The sequence below is a fragment of the Passer montanus genome, unplaced genomic scaffold, assembly GCF_014805655.1.
Source record: "Passer montanus isolate IOZ18808 unplaced genomic scaffold, ASM1480565v1 scaffold141, whole genome shotgun sequence".
NCBI lineage: Eukaryota > Metazoa > Chordata > Aves > Passeriformes > Passeridae > Passer > Passer montanus.
Window position 1 is genome coordinate 752,535 of NW_024361053.1, and position 19,742 is coordinate 772,276.

Below are 19,742 nucleotides of genomic sequence, written 5' to 3' on the forward strand. Positions count from 1 at the left end.
CCACCATATTTAATTCGGCAGAAAAAGCAACCATGGCACACAAGAAAGTCTAGGGGGAAACTCTGTGATGGCTTCAGAGCACGCTACAACCTTTGACACTCTTTCACTTAGCCAAGCAAAGATGTAGTCACCAGTCTTAAAATAGCATAAGTACAGTACTTCTGCAATCACAGTTACATAAACTAGTAGCTTGTTTTAAAGCCACCTTATTAAGAGACTCTTCATATTTTTATTAGAAGTAAATTTTGGCTGTAATACCTTTTAAACACAATTGGGAAAAAAGTTGTTTCATGCAAGGTGAAAGCGAAAGCTGGAAAGCAGCCTGAAGTCTTACTCTTTCAGTTCAAGCAATGATTATATAACATTAATGGTTTATTTTTGTAGACACAATCATTCTCAAAAACTATCTGTAATCATGTTTTAAGTGCAGCTAAATTACGCATTTTCTCAATTCCCACATATATGGGCTTGAACTGAATACATATTGACTTGCAACTGTCTTTGACTTGTTAAACCTCCGGGGATAATTCTCCTTTTTCCCCAGACTGCTTGCAGAAACAAGTAGCATTTCAGGAATCAACTCTGCAACTTTAAATCACTGAAGATAATTGATTCCCAAATGCTTTCCAACATAATTTTCAGTTGCTGTGAAACTCTACAGCTGCAACTTTATTAAAAGGACATGAAATCAATCTTATTTTGGTTGTTAGCATGAGCTGTTGTGACTGCTATGTTGTTGTGTGTATTAGAGATCTTAAAAGAGTTGAAGACCTGCCAGTGTTCTGTCGAGGGACAGTGGTGTGAATAAGAACCAGGTCCACTGACTTCCATAGAGATGTGCACTTTTGCTGTGAGACTGCAGCACAGTGAGTGTAAAGTACCACATGGCAGATGTGATTCAGAAGTGACAGCTCTGGGTACTGATTATTTCTTCTACACATGTGAATGTATCTTGTACTACATGTCCATCTTTGTTTCATTGTGTAAATTACTTTATTATTTTAATCTTAGGTAGAATTGAAACAACTGCAAAAAAGCTACAAGGATCTGACAGATCAAATGAATCTCATTTTGTCCAAACGTTTATGGTACATCATGATAGAGCAGTTCCTGATGAAGTATGTCTGGAGTAGCTGTGGTATGATCATGGTCGCTGTGCCCATCATCACCGCAACGGGATTTGCAGATGGTGGTAATGACATCTTTTTTAACATCTAATTTCTAAATATTTCTTTAAAGTTATGTCCTCAAAAGCTTGTAGTTCCCTTGAGTGCTGTTCACATTGGTTTATTTTTCACAAACTTTCTTAAAACAATTTGTGCCTTATGTATAACTTGCAAGCGCAGCAAGTCAGCTGAGCAAATGATCCAACTTGGAGTGTGTGATAAATAGTATGAAGTCAGGACTTAGAGGATCCTGGTATCACACTAGATTGTAGTGATTATTGCACTCTCCCTTTCATTAGTCACTGTTGAAATGGCAAGCTAATTTTTACAGTATCTCCTTTTGCAAAATGATACTATGAACTTTATTAGAGTCCTTATCTTCTCCTTCCATAAACCATAGTGTAATTACAGGTAATTATAGGTAATTTTTCTGTTATTGTTGACCTGTTGGAAACCGCTGATTTTCCCTTATTCCCTGGGAGAAAGTAAAATTCAAATTCCAGGCTAGGATGGTATAATTTTTGACATCCTATCCCAGTTATCCTTGAAGTTAAATGAGACTCAAATATTGTTGTTACTGCAGATGCTATTAAAAAAAAAAAAGAGCTAAAGAAAGAAAGGTATTAAGGAGGGCTGTTGGTTAATTTAGTTTAACAGGCTTCCTCATGCACAATTAGAACTTAATATATTATGAATTTCATAGGATTCGTATAACATGAATCCTACAAAGTCTAAAGAAGAATCAGTTCTAAATTGTGTATTTTGAATTAGGAATGAGTGAATTCTTTTCTGTGTAGTAGTTCTGTTTCTTTCATGGAAGTTCTGCTCCAAATCAGGACTGTCCAAGTGGACAAGCTTGGTGTGAGCTGTAGCATGGCTTTGTGCAGTGCCATGTGGTTTAGTTGTCTCACTAAAAAGTTGTGCCAGTGCAGGGCTGGGTGCTCAGCTCCCTGGGCTGCTGCCCATCACGTGGCTTGGGAGGGCACTACATCAACACCCTGGCTGGCATCCTGGGAACAGCTTCAAAAATATCAGGATGTCTTGTTCCAAACTGAAGAGGCTGTACAAAGGCATTTCACCTCACAGTGAAGGTTATCAGCACAACAGAAAAAGTGATAAGGGTCTTTCTGCTGAGATGGGAATGAGTACAATCAAGAAAAGGAGCATTTAATCACATGCTGTAAATATCTCCTTGGTATTAGAGCATGAATAAAAAAGAGCTTGTACTCATGCTAAACTAAATAACATTCCTGTTACTCATGTTTGTTCTTTTGTTAAATACATTTCAAATGTGGGAGGGAACAAAGATGCAGCAGTGGCTCCCGTTGTAAAGCAGAATTATATTTGCTACCAGCAACCTAAACTATTAAAACATGGGGTTTATTATTGAGTCCTGGCCCTTACCATAATGGTGGTTCACAAACAAGACACTGGCAGCACTGTCAAGACCACTGTGAAGTATTACAAGTATTCAGAGAATCAAGCACACCTGAAATTACCATTGACCTGCTTGGGAAAACTGGTTTTTTGCAGATCACACACAAGTTTGTTCCCATCTGAAGGAAGAGGCAGTCGATTTGTTGCTTTAGGATGAATCAAAAGAGACAGGGACATGTACAAAACTGGTACCATCGTGAGACTTGAGAGTAGTGCTGTAAAGCCATAAATTTTGTACACTTCTTCAGGAAGGAGAAAGAAAAAGTAAAAACATAATTCTTCAGTAATCAGAAAAAAGAACCTTTTTTGACAGTGATATTTCTGACTGAAATTTTAAAACTGTGTCATATATTTCAGTGAAGAATTTAGGTGGCAAAGACAAGATTTTCTTTGATAGCATTTCTCATTCTTTTTGTATTAAACCATTCACATTCCAAGTGTTGTGTGTCAGTTTATGGAGAGTATTTGGAGAGTATTTTTTGAAGCAGGACTTCAATTTCTCTAGACACAGTAAATGTTTATATTTGTTTATAAAATAAGTGTGACTATCAATTAAATAAATGAAGAGGAAAATGGAATTTTTAGCTTCTGTATGAAACAGAGACTGTCTGTTAAATGTGGCGCTTTCAAACACAGGAGGCCAGCCATATGAAAAATGTTTTGGACAAAAAGTTCAAGAAAAATTATATTGGTGGGTTATATAATAGAAGAGTTTGTTTTTTGGGGCTGTGAAATGCTCATAAATTCTGTATAATTTCAATTTTTTAATACCCCTAATCTGACTGATGCAGCAACTTATAGAGATCCTTAAACTCTTGCTAGGTGAGCTGGCCTGGGTGCTGGAAGCAGCCATCAGTTAATACTGCATTTACATGGGGGAGGAATGCTGCTTCATACCTGAACCATACCTGATTCCTGATGATTTAATTGTGGAGGTTCTATATAGCATAGGCTGCATGTGCTATAATCCCAACAAGATCAGCAAAATTTGGTTGTGTCAGAAGTAAACAAATTTCAAATCCTCTTCTACTAATGAATTAACTGAATTCTCCCTATTCACTAAATGTGTTCTTCTTGGAGTAGAAATAACTTTTTTAAGTGAGAGCCACATGAAGTGAGAGCTCTTTGCAAGAGCTTTTCTGTATTTTTTTTTTAAAGTGTGTCTCTCACTGTGTCTCAGCAAGATTGCATACAACTAGTTGACAGTGTGCTGATATAAAACTGAAGTGAGAAAACAGCATAATTAACCCCAGGAAAAATACCATAGATGTTCTGCGTGTGTATATATATACACACACATATATATGTATAGATATGAAAAGTTATGATGCAGCAATTTTTAAAAGTTTTTTATTAATTATTTCAGTGAAATACAGTGGAATAATTCAGTTTAATTATTATTATATTAAATAATTATTCCACTGCATTTCACTGTAATAATAATTAAATACTAAATAAATGCTATATAATTAATAATGTATTATTATATAATTAATGATATATTGGATAATTATTCCAGTGTATTTCTCTGTAATACAGTGTATTTCAGTGATCTAGTTATGTAGGAATCCTTTATGGATGTGTAATTGAAAACAGAATAACATTTAATTTAACTAATAAAGACAGAAAGATACATCTGGCTTTGGTACTGCCTGTAGAGTCTCAGACACCAGATTTCTAGAATCTGATTTGTCAGGGGAGTGAGAGTAAGAAAATGCTGTTTGCTCTACCCTTGCATAGCCTATGAAATTTATGGTCTCATTACACCTGCAAGAAATTCCTCCTAGATTTTCTTGATCATGAGCACTTGGGAAATGTGGGTGTTAGTAACAATTGCTAGAACAGGAGCCACAGTGGATCCACCTAGTACCCTGCCTAGCAGGATTCCCAGCATCAGCTTAGTTTAAAAAAGAAGCTTAAAAAATCTTCAGAAAATTTTAGGAAAAAAATCATGCCCAGATCCCATTCTGCAAAAGATTTAAGCAATTTATGGAGATACATATAAACTTATGTGATGCAGAAAACCCTTCAGATCTTTCATTGTAAATCTTTTATGTGGAAAATTCTTAAAAGTGCTTTGCTACACCACTGGTTTACTGCACCACCGATTTGTAGCTGCAATTATAAACACTGAAACAACATTTAGCCTCAAAATAGTCAGGAACTTCTTTTTAAATCTTGTTTCCTTCAGGAAACAAACCTTGCAGCTTGAATCTGTGAGACCCATGGTAGCAAGATGGTATGTGTAGATATGTTAAATATACTTACTTTTCACATATCTTCTATAAGTTCTGCTGCTGTTTTCTCCTTGCCTAATGCTGCTGACATTCTTATGAGACAAGTCCTTTCTTTGGAGCAAGAATACTCTTGTTAACAGGATGCAGTGTCAGAAATACAGCCTTACAACTTTCTTCTGAGGTCAGATGAAGAAAGAAACTTCATTGTGGGGGACAGTTATCCTGTTGAAACCATGCCTTTGATACCAAGAGAGTTTACTGCTTTCTTACAGAAAGATAATAGTGTTACCAGATTTACACAACTGTGAATGGATCCTTCTACATGAAGTCAGTAAATAAGTAAGGTTGAAAATTAATAATCACAGAACTGTTAAAAATAATATTCAAAACCTGTTTCAGATCATTGCTTAGGTTTCACTTTTTTCATATTTTGAAAAATTAATGTTGTAGGATGATACCTTAAAAGGACAATGATTCATGTACATAAATAGATAAAATAACAGGATGTTTTGCCGAACAAGATGAATTCCATATGCTCCCACTTGTTCTTTTTGACCAAGCTATGGTAGTTACATTCACCAGTTTTTTGAAAGGTTTTCTTCATAGAGTTAACTTTTTCTTAAAAAAAGAGAAAAACTGCACTATAATAGCTCACATTGCAATAATAATTTAGTTTGTAGAGATAAATATCAGCAGAATATCTTAACAAAACTTTTTTTTTTTTCTTTTAACATTCAGAATTGGAAGATGGGCAGAAACAGGCAATGGTTAGTGAAAGAACAGAAGCTTTTACTACATCACGAAACTTGCTGATCTCTGGAGCAGATGCTATTGAAAGGATTATGTCTTCATACAAAGAGGTACTGTACATCCTGCATGCATGAAACAGAAGAGGAAAAAAAGATAAACTATTTACATTTAATATAAAATTTTTTTTTTAAGTAGTGCAGTTTTTAAAGGCAAATTCTATTGAAACTAGGTCCATGGAGATATTTGAACTGGTAGTTGATCTTTAGGTTAAGTTGACATAGTTAAGTTGACATAAAGTGCACAGTTGCCTGTATGGTGCAACGTGTAGATGTAATTTTTAATACTTGTGTCCAGGTGTCATCAGAGAGCAATTGAAGTTCCTGGAATGTCAATGATAAAGGTTCAAATTCCTCTTCTGTTTGGAGCACAGACCTGAATTTGGGCTGTCTGCTTTTAGTGTACTGGGACTCTTCTGTTGGAACTGTCATAAAAGCATATAATAGTTTAATTGTAAGAGTATTTAAAGGTCTTCTAGTCCAACCTCATCACTCCATGAGCAGGAACACCTTCAACTATTATTGGATTGCTCAGAGTCCCATCCAACCTGACCTTGAATATTTCCAGAGATGGGGTATCTCCACCTCACTGGGCAACCTGTTTCTCTATGAAAAACAAGGAGAATTGAAAACTTATTTCTGGGCACTTGAACTGTAAGGCTGTTTTCAGTATCTTGTGAACCTGCTAAATTGTAAGTAATTTTTCAAAATAGAGACATTTTAGCAGGAAAAAGTTCACCTTGGGAGTACAAGTAGTCTAGAAGTACAGAATGTTCACCTAGAAGATCAGAGATGTTGTTTCAGGTCCTTACCCAAATTCCAGTAGAGCTGTGCTTTAATCTCTTGTTTCTCTTGTGGATTTCTTTAAATGTCAGCTGTTAAGCCAAAGAAAAGTGAGTTAGTGCTTTTAATCTCAACATTTCCTTCTGAATGTTTGTTCTTCATATTTTAATTGGTGTTTTCTCATCCCTTTGGTGGGAGCCCCTTTTCCCAGTGCAATGCAAGAGGAATGCATTAGGTAGGCAGCTAATCAAAGACTATGGATTCTGTTATTTGGAATCCAACCACAACAACTACAGCCTTGTAAATTGTCAGAGGAGGGGTAGTCTGTCACCTGCAGATACAGACTTTGACAAAGCCAGTGTCTGTGCTGTTTTCAGAAGTCCTTCTAATGGGCTGTGATTTTTAACCTATTCTCTTTTAGCTGTTCCCATGCCTGATCTCTGCTGTCAAGATACTGCCAGATAACCTATTATACACTGATGCAATATCTGTCTTGTTTTCAGCCTTTAAGTCATTTATATAGTGTACATGAGGACTTAGAAAAATTGTGGTTTTATTCTTGTGGCAAAAAGTACCTACAAAATAGTGAGGAAAAACTGAACAAACTCACTTTGTCTATAACATGGTAAGATACTAACTGAGACAGCATGAGACCAGAGAGCAGTTCTATGAATTTCCATCTTAATTTTACATTTATGCTTCTCCTCAAAAGACACTGCAGTACTTCACATTGTCATTCCCATTTTGTGATTCAGGCAGTTTCCCAAGCACAGTGTACTTCAGCCCATGCCAAGTGGTAGTGCAGTTCCAGTTCTTGCCCACCTCCTCCACCAAGGCAGCCTACTTCAAGTCAGTGTAATTCACTGGGTAGATGAGGTGGGCTCACCTTTTCTTTGCAGTCTTTTAGGTGTTAGCATTTAGTATTTGAGCAAAGTGAGTTTCTGCAGTCGTGGTATAGAAGCTTACTACATGTTATGGTTCTCCTGGGGCCCTGCTGGTACAAGTTTCATTTATCACATACATGGAATCTCTCCATCATCCTGGTGAAATGATGACCATGTGGCCAGAGCTAGCACTCACTTCTGAGTTTGGCACAAATAGTGAAACTTACAGGAGAATTATGGAACTATTTCCAGTTATTTCAAATAATCTTGGAATTATGTACACCATAGTGGGTAGACTCAGTCATGGGGCGTAGGTATTTAACCACAGCAAGCCAAGGATTTTATAATCTTGATCTAATTTTCTTGTTCTCTCTGCATTTTGTATAAAAATGTATCCTTTTAAAACCATCTAATAATACATTTAAAATAAAAAGGCCTTGGCTTAATTCTTTACTACCAGCAGATGGAGGCAGTTCTTTGGAAGCTCTTAAATAGCCCATGAATATAAGGTTGTGAGGTCCAGAGATCTGTTCTTTCTGTCTTCACCAGATGAAAACTGTGGCAAATGGACCAAAAAAAAAATGGAGTAAGCCTTTTAAGAGACCTCACCATCTTAAAAATGCCCAGTTCTATTCTAAGGTGTTAAGTTAGGATGCCCTGGTGCTGCCTTTTTTACACAGAAAAGCACACTTCTCCCACAGGAGGTTTCAGGAGTACAAGCAAGTAAACATAAGTAATTATAGATGCCATTTTTTTCTCACTTCTGTGGACTTCTATTTTTGCTAGAAAATACAGAGATTTTGTTTTTTCTTGTGTACCAGCCTCTTTGTTTTCAGATATGTTAGTAGCTGTTCTCTGTTCCTTGAAGACTACAGAAATGAGCAGTCTCTACAACCTCTTCATTTATTGGAGTTGTGATAGCTTGCATGGGCTTAACTCAGCTGTCCTGACTGCTGATTGGTAGGAGCTACAGTTGGCATATGGGTTAGCACAGCATTTCAAGGAATGGAAATCGATGGGTGATGATCAATGTTGTTGTTCATGTTGATCTTTGGCCAAGCATTTAATTTGTAGAATTTGTGAAGCAAAACTGAAATGAGGCGTTTGTTGTTTCTCAGGTCACTGAGCTAGCAGGCTACACCGCCCGTGTCTACAACATGTTTTCAGTCTTTGACGAGGTGAAGAGAGGCATCTACAAAAGAACTGCTGTTATTCAAGAGTCTGTAGACAACAGCAGGAGTGAAGATAAGGCAGAGTTACACATTAATGGGCCCTTAGAAATCAAAGGTAATTAATTCATATTTGTATGAATTTCCCAGGGGTGGTGGGGGAGGCATGGAGCAGTGGGACAGGAGGTGAACAGAGGTTTGTTTTTTTTCTGTAGCTAATCAGCTTCTCAGCCTTAATGCCCCATAGATCATGTTGCCTTTCATATTAACCCCTGCTTCCTTATAACTCTGTCCTTATGGTGTACTTTTCTAATACACAAAATGGCTTAAATGGTTTTCTGTAAGAATTTTCAATGAAAAGGCATTTCAACTATATTATCATATGTGATGGTGATGTTTGTGTACTTATACTGGCAGTGCTTGTTTTCCTCAGACCATTCTTTTTTTTTTTCAGAAAAAGCTGAGACACTAACATTTTCATCTTCAACCATCATATTATTTTCTTTGAGTAGGAGGAATAAAGACAGATTGGTTCAGTATTTTTTTCCAAAAATGCTATGTTTTCCATGATTAAAGATCAGCTTGTGCTCTTTTTTTCATAATTTAGTGGCAGTCTTCAACTGAAAATGACAACTTTCCCATTCTCCTTACCTCCCAAATTATCTGATTATGTACTTTTGCCCTCCTGATCCCATCCTGTGTCTTTCTGGTGCCGCTGTCTTTCTGTCTCCACCCTCCCTGGAGCATTTTTTGTGTACATCCACTCCTTACTGTGCCACCTCTCTCTGCCTCTTGCATCCAGCTTCTCTCTGAGGTACTCAAAGGCAGCTTTTGCAATGGGTTTTTTCCTCATTTTCCCAACATGCCATTTCTGCTGCTGCCCTCTGTGGTGATGAAAAGCCTTGTTCTCTTCCTTTAGCTTTTGAAAAGTCAAGCCTCAGTAGAGTTATAGGCCCCAAAGGGCTCTTTGTGAAATAATTTGCAGCGATTTCAACAGTGCTGCCCTTCAGCTCATATTTCTCAAAGCTCCTCCTGCAAGGTTCATCATAAGAAAGTGTGACACAGCATGGTGGATAGGTATGGAAGTAGCTGATGTCTTAATCTTATGGATCTTGGTAATACTTGGCTGATGCTAAAAGAAATGGCAGTTTATAACTGTTGCATTTTGTCATGTGCATGAGAAAAGGTCTGTAGCTCCTGGAGCAATGAAGTAATTTGGGGGCTCTTTTTACATAACTGTGCTTAAAACCAAAACCAAATACAGGTCAGATATGCAAGTGTGCTCTTCATTTCCCTTTAGGTCACTATATCTGAACCCCACGCTTCTTTTCTCTGCAGCCTTTTCCCAAGATTTCATTTGCTTACAGTCACTTTTCATCCAGTCTGAATTCCTCCTAAGCCATGGTGACTAACGTTTGCTCTTGTGTAGTTGTAGCTCTCAGAGGCAGCTAGCCAGAACCAAGCATTGTGCACAGGGATTTGGGAAGAATTTAGGCCAGATGAATCTAGGCCACAGGCTCCACATTTTTTATGACAAGTGCTATTGTAATACTGATTTTCCTCCTTTGTTTTGGTTGCAATACTTCAGAAATCCCTGAAGAGTGGATTGTGTGTGGATAAAAGTGCACGTGCTCACATACCTGTGTATGCCTGCATTGTTAGAGAAGAAAAATCTTAATATTCTGCTTTCTCAATGGCTCTTTGAACACGTAATACTTACTTCCTTTTGAATCATCCAGTATAAGTCTTTGTAACTAAGCAATGTCTGTGTTGTGCCTTGCATTTACTGTTGTCAGTAAGTGTGAAAATATGAAAATAATATTATTTTACATATAACAGTATTGCCTTATAGTGTATTTAATAATTCAGAATTTTAGAAGTAAAACAGAATTTTGTTCATCTTGTATAAATACTGTCAAATTGTGTTGCTGATTACGCATAAATAGATTTTTAAAGCATGCTAAAGTTGCAATCAAATGCTGTGAAATTAGGATTAGGAAATTAGAATTAAGTTTACTTAATTCTTACTAGCTGACTGTATTTTATCATAGATTTATTTTAACTACAGTGTCTCCTGTATCAAAATAATTTCTTTTTATAGAAAAACACTTCTTTCTCCATACTCTCATGCTGTTTTACGTAAAATAATTTTATGAAAAAAGAATGCTTGGACTAAAACATGGCATAAAAATTTCTGCCCAGGTTGTTATGGTTTGGCAAAGTTGAAAGCAGTTAAACAAAGAGCCTCTAAAGGAAGAATGTAGGACTAAACTTAAGTGAAGAAAATGCTGCCAGAGCCTTCTATAATTAACTAACTAACTTGGTCTATGTTGCATTTTTCTTTGTTAAATTTAGTTTATGTTATAAATAAACTGCTTTCTAATACAAAGAAAAATGTCTTTCCTTTGCATCTTGTCTAGAAAGGAAATTGCTAATATTTTTCTAGGAATCCAACTGTTTGGGTTCTGTTAGACAAGACCATTAACAGGTGACTGAGAAGTTAGTTTCATTCTTTTACTATTTCCAGGGCAGTTAATATCAAAGTCCTTGTATTACAGAGTATCTGGATGTCCAACAGAGTTTGTTTATTTAGTTTGCCAGAAATCCAAATGCCAAGTGTATCTACCTGACTGAAATGTTTTATGAGTTTCTGCAAATGCTTACCAGACACGTTTACAGTGTCTGTGGCATCAAAAAGAGATGGAAGCAAGCCATTAAATGTTTTCTCCTTTGCTCTCGTTGCTGGAGGAGACGGAAAGGTGCTCCAACTTTCAGAGCTGGTAGTGATTCCTAATTAAATCCCCAAAGAAGGTTAACTGTGGCTAAGGCTGCCCTGGGACTTTTTTACTGCTTGGTATTAAACAGCTATTTAAAGCAGAATACAGAAAATACAAGTAGAATTTGAACACATCTTTATAGTGCATCACATATTTATGATGCATACTGTGCATTGTGTTTAGGATCAAATTTAGGTTTCATTGCACATTCTTGGCTACTGTTGACAGTATCTTTTGGACTAGCTAAGATTTATTATCTAGATTTCCCAATAGGGGAGCCTGGAGCACATAAAGGAGCTGTCTCAAACACCAGTCCTTATTTGAAAATATACTCAGTTGTGCACAGAGGCTGTCACAAGTGATTGCTTAATGGAGGGTTTCACAAACTAATTTTTTTGTTTTTTCCTTTCTAGGGAAAGTAATTGATGTTGATCAAGGAATTATTTGTGAAAATGTTCCTATAATTACTCCGAATGGCGATGTGGTGGTTTCCAGACTAAACTTCAAAGTAAGATGATATGCAAGAATCTTCTGATTGTTGCCATCACATTAACATAAACAGCACAGAATTCATATACCTTATGTTAAGTACTTGGAGGAGCATATGGATAAAAAGGGAAGTCCAGAAAGGTAGGCATAGTAGCTCAATAGAGGCAGACATATGGAGTTTTTCCTGCTCAGAGAAAGAAAAGGGAGGATTTCAGTTGCTGTTGCCAGGTGAAAAACTGACCTGAGATTTTCAAAGGTGTATATGAGAGTATGCATCCACCTTTAGTTAAATTCAATCAAATTGGGGTGCTTTACTCCTTTAAAAGTCTGAGGCCACAGCAACAGTGAAAAAATCAAACTTGTAGTTTTTCCTGATCACCACAAAGAGCAGTACTGGCTGATAGCTGACAGCATAGTTCACAAGTCCAGTTGGGGAGCATTTCCTCAGCAGAATCTTGTATTGTTTTTAAAAACCTGTTCCAGACACCTCTTGGTACCTGCTCACAATTTTAATGAGTGACCTTTACTGAATTACCCCCAGATGTATCCTGATCTGATGTTCTAGTGCAGATGTTGTTCTTTTTAAAAATACTTGAAGTTATCAGAAATAAATTCAACAATTCCAGCAGATCTTTTAATTTAGCTAAAGTAGGATTTTCCTTTTCCTCTGAATTAGGAACTAGGAGGAAATGGTCCTAGCTATGGCAAAACTGATAACAACTTCAGTGTAGGAATTTCAGAATTGTAAAATTCCATCCTTATGATCAAGCAGACATTTCTATTTATTTATTTGTTTCAAGAGACAGAAACAAAGAAAATACAGAAGTCAGTATATTTCTGTAAAACATAGGTAATGACATTGTGATTATGTGTAAATATACACTCATATATACACAGGGTAAAAGTTAAATGAGTAAAAAAATCACTTGTCACAGCCAAGTTAACATAGGCAATTAAGTGGGAAATGGCAGTGTGAAATAAATTTTCCAAGTCACTTGATTGGCTTCCCATACCTGCAGTTAATATCACAGGTAGGCACAACACTATTTGAAACACTGTTAATACCTTTAGACCTAATCTGCATTAGAACAATTGATTCTGACTGTGATGCATTGATGCTGTAATGCAACCACATTACATATTACATTACGTGTATATAATAATATATTACTATAAATACTACTACCATGTACTACTGTAAACATTAGTTTATAGAGATACTCAGATATGAAGGAAATTATTTTCATTATCTTAGCCCCCACATTTTATCTAATGCCACTGCTTCCAGAATAGTTGCATGAATACTTGCAGCTAATCAATGAAATTGGTTGATAATTTTATATAAATCCTTATATAACCCCTCTTAGGGGTCTTAGAATCTCTTGTGCTACATACACTGTGTATTAATACCTTTGCATTTTCATCCCTTTCTCAGGTGGAGGAGGGGATGAATCTTTTAATCACTGGACCCAATGGCTGTGGAAAGAGTTCGCTCTTCAGAATTTTAAGTGGTTTGTGGCCTGTGTATGAAGGAGTTCTCTACAAGCCCCCTCCACAACACATGTTTTATATACCACAAAGGTATGTGTCTTGCTGAAAGTGATGCCTTTTACCTGGTTACATGAATTTTGACCCTTCTTCTCATATTTCTAATCTGTGATGTGTACATCCAAGTTAAAAGGCAGTAAGCACAACCTCAGGTGTGTGGAGTGTATTTATAAGAAGAGATCTTTTCTCATTGGTGATGCAGCATCATGAGTCATTGGAAAGGGCTCACATACACTTGTGTTGGAGCCTGTGTTCCTCAGATGGGTGGGTAACTGGGGACAGACTGGAGTCTGAAAGAAATTTGAAATAGACCTAGTGTATCTCAAATCTGATTTCTTTTAAAACCAAGGATTGAAACAAGTGAGAGTGGTTTCATTCTTAAGTGTCAAAGTAACCAAAACTTAACTTTCACACCACGAGACCACAACCCAATCCAACAGTAACTGCAGATTGTCTTTTTAATTATATATGCTCATTTCACTAATGGAAGCTTGGCTTTGTTGTGCTTTCTTTTTATGCTGACATGCTGTTGGACTCTCAGTATATACTCTTATGCAATTGGTTCTAGAATATCTCCTTAGAGACCTCTAACTATGTTGTTTTGCAAAAGCAAAGTCAAACACTGAATCTTTGCTTCCCATAGTTCATTTCTTCCCATGGGCAAAAGAAGTATTCATGATAACAGTTTGTACCCTTGTTTAAAAAGTACAAGATATTAAGATGAATAGAATACACTGAACTGATCAGTAGATTTTCCTTGCTGCAGGTGAAGCTAGCAAGGAACACTGCTTTATGATTTTTTCAAATATCTGTATAATTTATTGCTAGCCATTGTCATTTTTCTGATTCACTCAAGACTTTTATTCAGGAGTTTGGAGAAAAATACTTTATTAAATGTTTTTCAAGACATTATTTCAGAATAACCATTGTGCGGAACATTCGTAAAACTGTTTACTCAGAACAAAAGCTAATCTGAGGTTTTTTCTTTAAGAAAATCTTGAGTTTCAGCCACTTCCTTCCTGTGTGATCCCAGCCCCTACTCAGATCAACATCTGTGGCTGGCTTGCTTACAGCTCTTTCCCTTTACTTATGTTCCCTTTGTCCTGTGAAAGCAGACTGCTGTTACATTCAGGCAGATTTGCCAAGGTGTTGGTTGAGGGGATTGCATCACATCTGCTGGGTTTTCATTTCCATAAATGTGGTTCTTTGTTAGCTGCTTCCCCTAACTTTGCAGTGCTGGAAGAGTTTGTCCAGCAGACATCTTTTATGAAACACTTCAAAAAGTTTTAGTCAGAATTCACCCAACGTCTTTGCAGGCCTCTGTGACCAAAGCTGTGTAGGGATTGGCATATGCAGTCCATCCTGGTAGGATCCCCAAGAGGAAGGATGTCCTTGCTGCATCCAGGGGACACTGCCTTAGCTCAGCTCTGTGGTTCTTCATGGGCTCTGTGCTTCCCTTCCCAAGGGACAGAGCAGTGTCTGGATAAATGGGGCAACAAGGAGTGACAGAGAGAACTCTTCTGCAAAAGTGCTACACCTTGACTGTGGCTGAAGATTCTGAAGTCTGCTCTGGAGGACAATTCAGCTGTGTCAGAGTGTGTTTTGTACAATCAGAAGTGTGGCCTGTCAGCGGCGTCTCCTATTTGGACAGGGACTGAGACTGAATCTTGTAGGGATTTCTGGGTGAATGTGGCTGAAGGGGTTGATAAAAGACAGCAGTTTGTCCTTGAGGATCTCAAGTTGGTTTGTTGCCCAGTGTATTTGTTCTTTGGGCTTACAGAGTCTTCAATGAATATCTAAGATACTAAGAATTTCTTATATTGAAGTTTGTACATTTTGGGATAAGATTTGCAACAGAACTGCTGGAGTTTTAGGGCTTTTGTGTGGATTGCCTTACGTGGTCCAGGCTTTTTTTTTTTTTTTTTTGCCATAATCTACCTGTGTTTTAACAGTTCTTTTATTTGTGGCCTAAATTCATCACACATTCACTTGGGGTTTTTTTGTCTGTCCCTAGCTCTGGTATACATTTAGAATTTGTGTACTGGTTTGTAAACTGTCCCCAAATTAAAGAGGTTTGTTTTGTAAGGTCCTGCTGGTACAACCATTTTACTTATTAATCCTGTGCAAATTGCTGTTTTATCAGGATTACCTTCTGTTTGTTTGTTCTTGTTAGGCACAATTCTATTAATTCTAGACTGAAGAATAGAGTGCCCTGCCTACATTTCATCATGTTTGTATTTCATCATAACCTTAGGGAAGATTGTTCCTGTCAATCTGGAAAGTGTTCTGGAGAATGTTTCAGACTGACAGGATCTGGGAGGTGATAGGATAGGATCAACCTGGCATCAGCCTACCTCACTGTTTTCTTTAGTGGGTAGGTGAAACTGTGTTACAGCAGAAAGCTCTGGAATTGGTGGATGTCCATCAGAACAGCAAGTTAGGATGACATCCCTGTGTTTGTGTAGATAGATTACATCTCTGGTCTAAGAGCTTTCCACTAGTGGACACAGTTACCATTGGAGCATTGGCATTCCTGTGGCTGAGTTTAATTCTGCATCAGCCCATTCTGAGTCAAGTGTGTGAAAACTCATCTGCACACATGAATGGTGGAGAATACAGTGACTACTGAGTAACAGAATATTCCACAATAAATAGGAGCTCACTTAAAAGATTATTTTTTCATTTCTGTTTTTTTAATGTTCCAGCACAGTACTCCAGAAATGTGTGGGAAATCATGTGTCTTTTTCAAGTTCAAAATCTATATACAAAACTATGATTTATTAAAATATGAATTAGCTCATTGTATACTCCAAATTTCATCCACACTGCAGGCACTTTGTAGTTAGCATTACTTAGTGGTTTGTAAACTTTAAAGCAGAGCCTTAAGAATTCCTGTCTTTTTGGGTTTTTGGATTACTTAGCATAATTATACTGCTGTTTTATCTTTTGCTGTAAATCATTTTTCTCCCCTTATATAGGACTAGGCCTTCCAGAATTTATCTATAATCAGTCCCAGGATGCTGATGGGAAAAACTGGGGGCAGGGTGAGAAAAGCCCAGAAATTTCAGGGGCTCTGCCACTGTCCCTGACAGGTGTGTCCAAGAGGAGAGTGGGCAGAAGGGATGGCAGGCAGAAGGGACAGAGGCTTGAAGAGCCTTTAAGCATCATTTGGTGCCTGAAGCAGCTTGTTGTTTCAGTGCTAGGAACTGGTCACACCTCAACAAGTTGTCAGATCTTGTAGGAGACTCAGTAACTGGCAGAATGTATGTTCTTACTCCTTCTTCCACTTCTCTCTGTCTCTCTTTTGCAAAGTAAAATTTGTTTGTGTTAGCCACCTCTTCCGCATTCTTCTTCGAATCTTGGCCAAGAATGTAGCATGAATGAAAAAATAAACGTGTCACACTAGCTGGAAAGGAACCATGGTTCACAGAAACATAATTTTAAATAATAAATAATTGACAAAAGTATGTAGTGGGTAACATGAGTACTGATGCTGAAGATATGCCACACACAGAATCACTAGTTTGGAAGAGACTTTTAAAATGGAGTCCAACTCATAACCCCTCAACTAAACCATGGCACTGAGTGCTACATCCAGTCTTTTTTTAAACACATCCAGGGATGGTGACTCCACTACATCCCCAGGCAGACAATTCCAATACTTTATCACTCTTTCTGTAAAAAACCTTTTCCTAATATCCAGCCTATATTTATTTCCCTTGGCACAGCTTAAGACTGTGTTCTTAAGCTCTGGTTCTGTCAGTTGCTGCCTGGAGAAAGAGACCAAGCTCCACCTGACTGCAACCACCTTTCAGGTGACACAAGATGTTATCTGAAGCACTTTGTGAATTAGGCTTTCACAACCTATCTGAAAGTAGCCTATTTGTCTAGACTGTGCTCTGCTTCTGCTCTGTTGGTCTTATACTTGGGAGGAGACTCTTCACTCCATCTTCATGAAATTAGAGAGCTCTAGTACACAGTTCCTCCTAGCATTTACTCCAGCCTTTCTTGCTCTCCAACTAAAAGTCTCAGCTTTTTCAGTTGTAAGGAAACAGATTCTACACATATTGGCTCTCATTTCCTTAGCTTGATTTAAATGGCAGCAAAATTGCACATACTTGCAGGTTACATTGACAACAGCACAGGAATATTCCTCAATATCCCTGCACCGTAAGTTGCAGTAAAGCTCTAATTACCACTGAGTCATTTATATAAATTGTTAATCATTTTCTGCCTGCTGTGTCATATTGTCTTATTTGCATGGAGGAATGTCTCTTGCAGTCTCTGTTAGTTCCATAATCTTTGATCATGACTCTTGAGTCTTCCCAACACAGCACATATATAAATGTCCATCAGAATTTTCTCTTTCTTGAGGACTGATTCCCATAGAGCCTGGAGTAACACATCCCATGGAGTCTGGAGTAATATACTGTACTTCTTTCTTCTCATCCATTGTCACTGTTCTTTCTCTCCATCTTGCTTTTACTGTGATTTGGTTATTTTTGTGAGAGGTGTGTTTCTCCAGTAGCATGTATGGGTTTGTTATTCTGTGTGCCATTCTTGTAGAAGACCTACCCACTTTCTCAGCAGTCACAGCAATGGTCCAATTCTGTATTCTCTCTCTCGCTATTGCTCATTCGAGTAGATCTCTAACATTTCTTTCTTTCAACACCAGGGTCATCAAATGCTAAAAGGGTGGCAACCAAAGATAAACTAGTATCAAGTGTTCTTTGTTCTTTTACATTTAAAATTTATATAGCTATGTCTTGCTGCCTTCTTAATAATGCTAGGACAGTCTGGAATAGGACAGTTTAAAGGTTTATCTGTCCCTTCTAAGCTGTTTGCTTTTACATACATCTGCTCTGTTTCTGGTATTTTATTTGGGGTTTGTTTACAAGTCTTTTGCTGTCTGGCATTTTTCCTTCTATATTCTAAAAATACCTTTGGATACAAAACAAAATTACATCAGCCATGGAGATATTTTTCCTCTCCTTACTTCTACTGAGTAATCCAAATGTCTGATGTGATTTGCCTCAGGTAGTCCAAGGATATTCATCATGTGGATGAATGAAGCAAGAATGTTTCAGTTCTAAGTGATGTAAATAATAAAGTGATAAAATAAAAGTAAATTTTACATTATAAGCACATGAAAATGTGAAGATTATAGTGCAACTCCAATGTTGTTTTAAGCATGAAGTAGTTAGTAGTAGCCACTCTCATCCTGAAACAGTTCTTGATTATGTAAACAGTTTAATCTTGAAAAATTGCTGTGTTTCACTTTCAGATACCCTATATGACATACAGAAGTTGGTGCAAATGGAGTATGTATCTATATGGCTCTTCTGTAGCAGGCTGCTTTCTTGTTAGTGTGTGGTCTGCTGCAGAAGGAGCCTGAATGAAGAGCTGTGCGAATCCGCCTCTACGAGCTCTGTTCTCATCTCATTTAGATTGGCCCAGGTGTCTCTGTCCTGGGTTGTATTTTGCACATCCTAATTTGCTGTCAGCTCATACTGCTCTGTCTTTAACAGTGATCTTTTTAGTTGAGTCAGGTGGAGTTGAGCTGTACTCTGCACACGCCAACACTGCACCAGTGATTGTCGTTGTCCTTCAGCATTTTGCTGATAGTGCATCACCACGTCGACTTGTTCCTTCGATACTTTGCCATCTGTTCATGTCATGCTGTACAGATACCTGCTCCCTGGCACACTGGATCTGCCTGTGGACTTGCTTTTATCAAGTTCATGATGGTCCTTTTCAGTGTGTTTATTTCCAAAGTTCACCACTTATCTGACAGAGGAGAAAAAGGTCTTTGATAGATAACAAAAAACATAACACGCTTCATACTGTGTGCAATAGTTTGTATGCTATTTTGATATAGATATGCCTTAAAGATTGCCTGCTACCTTGTATCTTATTTTTCCTCTTTTGAGATTAATCATGTCCAGAGAGCTTACCTCAGTTCTGCTGTTTGTTAGAAGCTGTGGCCTGGCATCTGAGAGGGTTGTCAGGCTCTCTTCTTGGCCAGGGCACAGCTTCTTCCATTTCATCTTTTTGTCATTCCTATAGAAATGCTTGCACTTATTCTTCCTGATTGATGAAAGTTCCATCTTGCCTATCTAGAACAGAAAAGTTCTTACCTTGCTGCCCTGTAGGTTGGTGGAAGCTTTGCCTGCCAGGATCTCCGTGAAACCTCTCAGTTTCCACTGAAGGCTCACTCAGAGCTGCAGAGTTTGAATGTTTATTGTTAGGTCTGTGTGCTGACTGCTCACAAGTAATGGCAGTACCTCTTGGTGGGACACTGTGTACAAAATTCACCAACACTGATAGAGGTGGGAAATGGTTTTGTGGATTAGCCGCTACTCCCCTCAAGCCATGCCAGGTGTCTTCTCTTATGCCCAGACACAAGACTCAGCTGATTAAAGCACAGTTTTCAGGTATTTTCTGTT

The 19,742-nt window shown here is 37.7% G+C and overlaps 1 protein-coding gene across 1 annotated transcript in view; it reads left to right on the forward strand.

Annotated features, from left to right (window-relative positions):
* The window catches only part of ABCD2 (ATP binding cassette subfamily D member 2), a 41,318-nt gene that overhangs the window by 1,494 nt on the left and 20,082 nt on the right, over positions 1–19,742 (forward strand). The window contains exons 2-6 of the mRNA XM_039700538.1: positions 1,012–1,192; positions 5,579–5,700; positions 8,432–8,600; positions 11,673–11,767; positions 13,184–13,329. Coding sequence (XP_039556472.1) covers positions 1,012–1,192; positions 5,579–5,700; positions 8,432–8,600; positions 11,673–11,767; positions 13,184–13,329 — 713 coding nt within the window. The remainder of the gene's footprint in view (positions 1–1,011; positions 1,193–5,578; positions 5,701–8,431; positions 8,601–11,672; positions 11,768–13,183; positions 13,330–19,742) is intronic.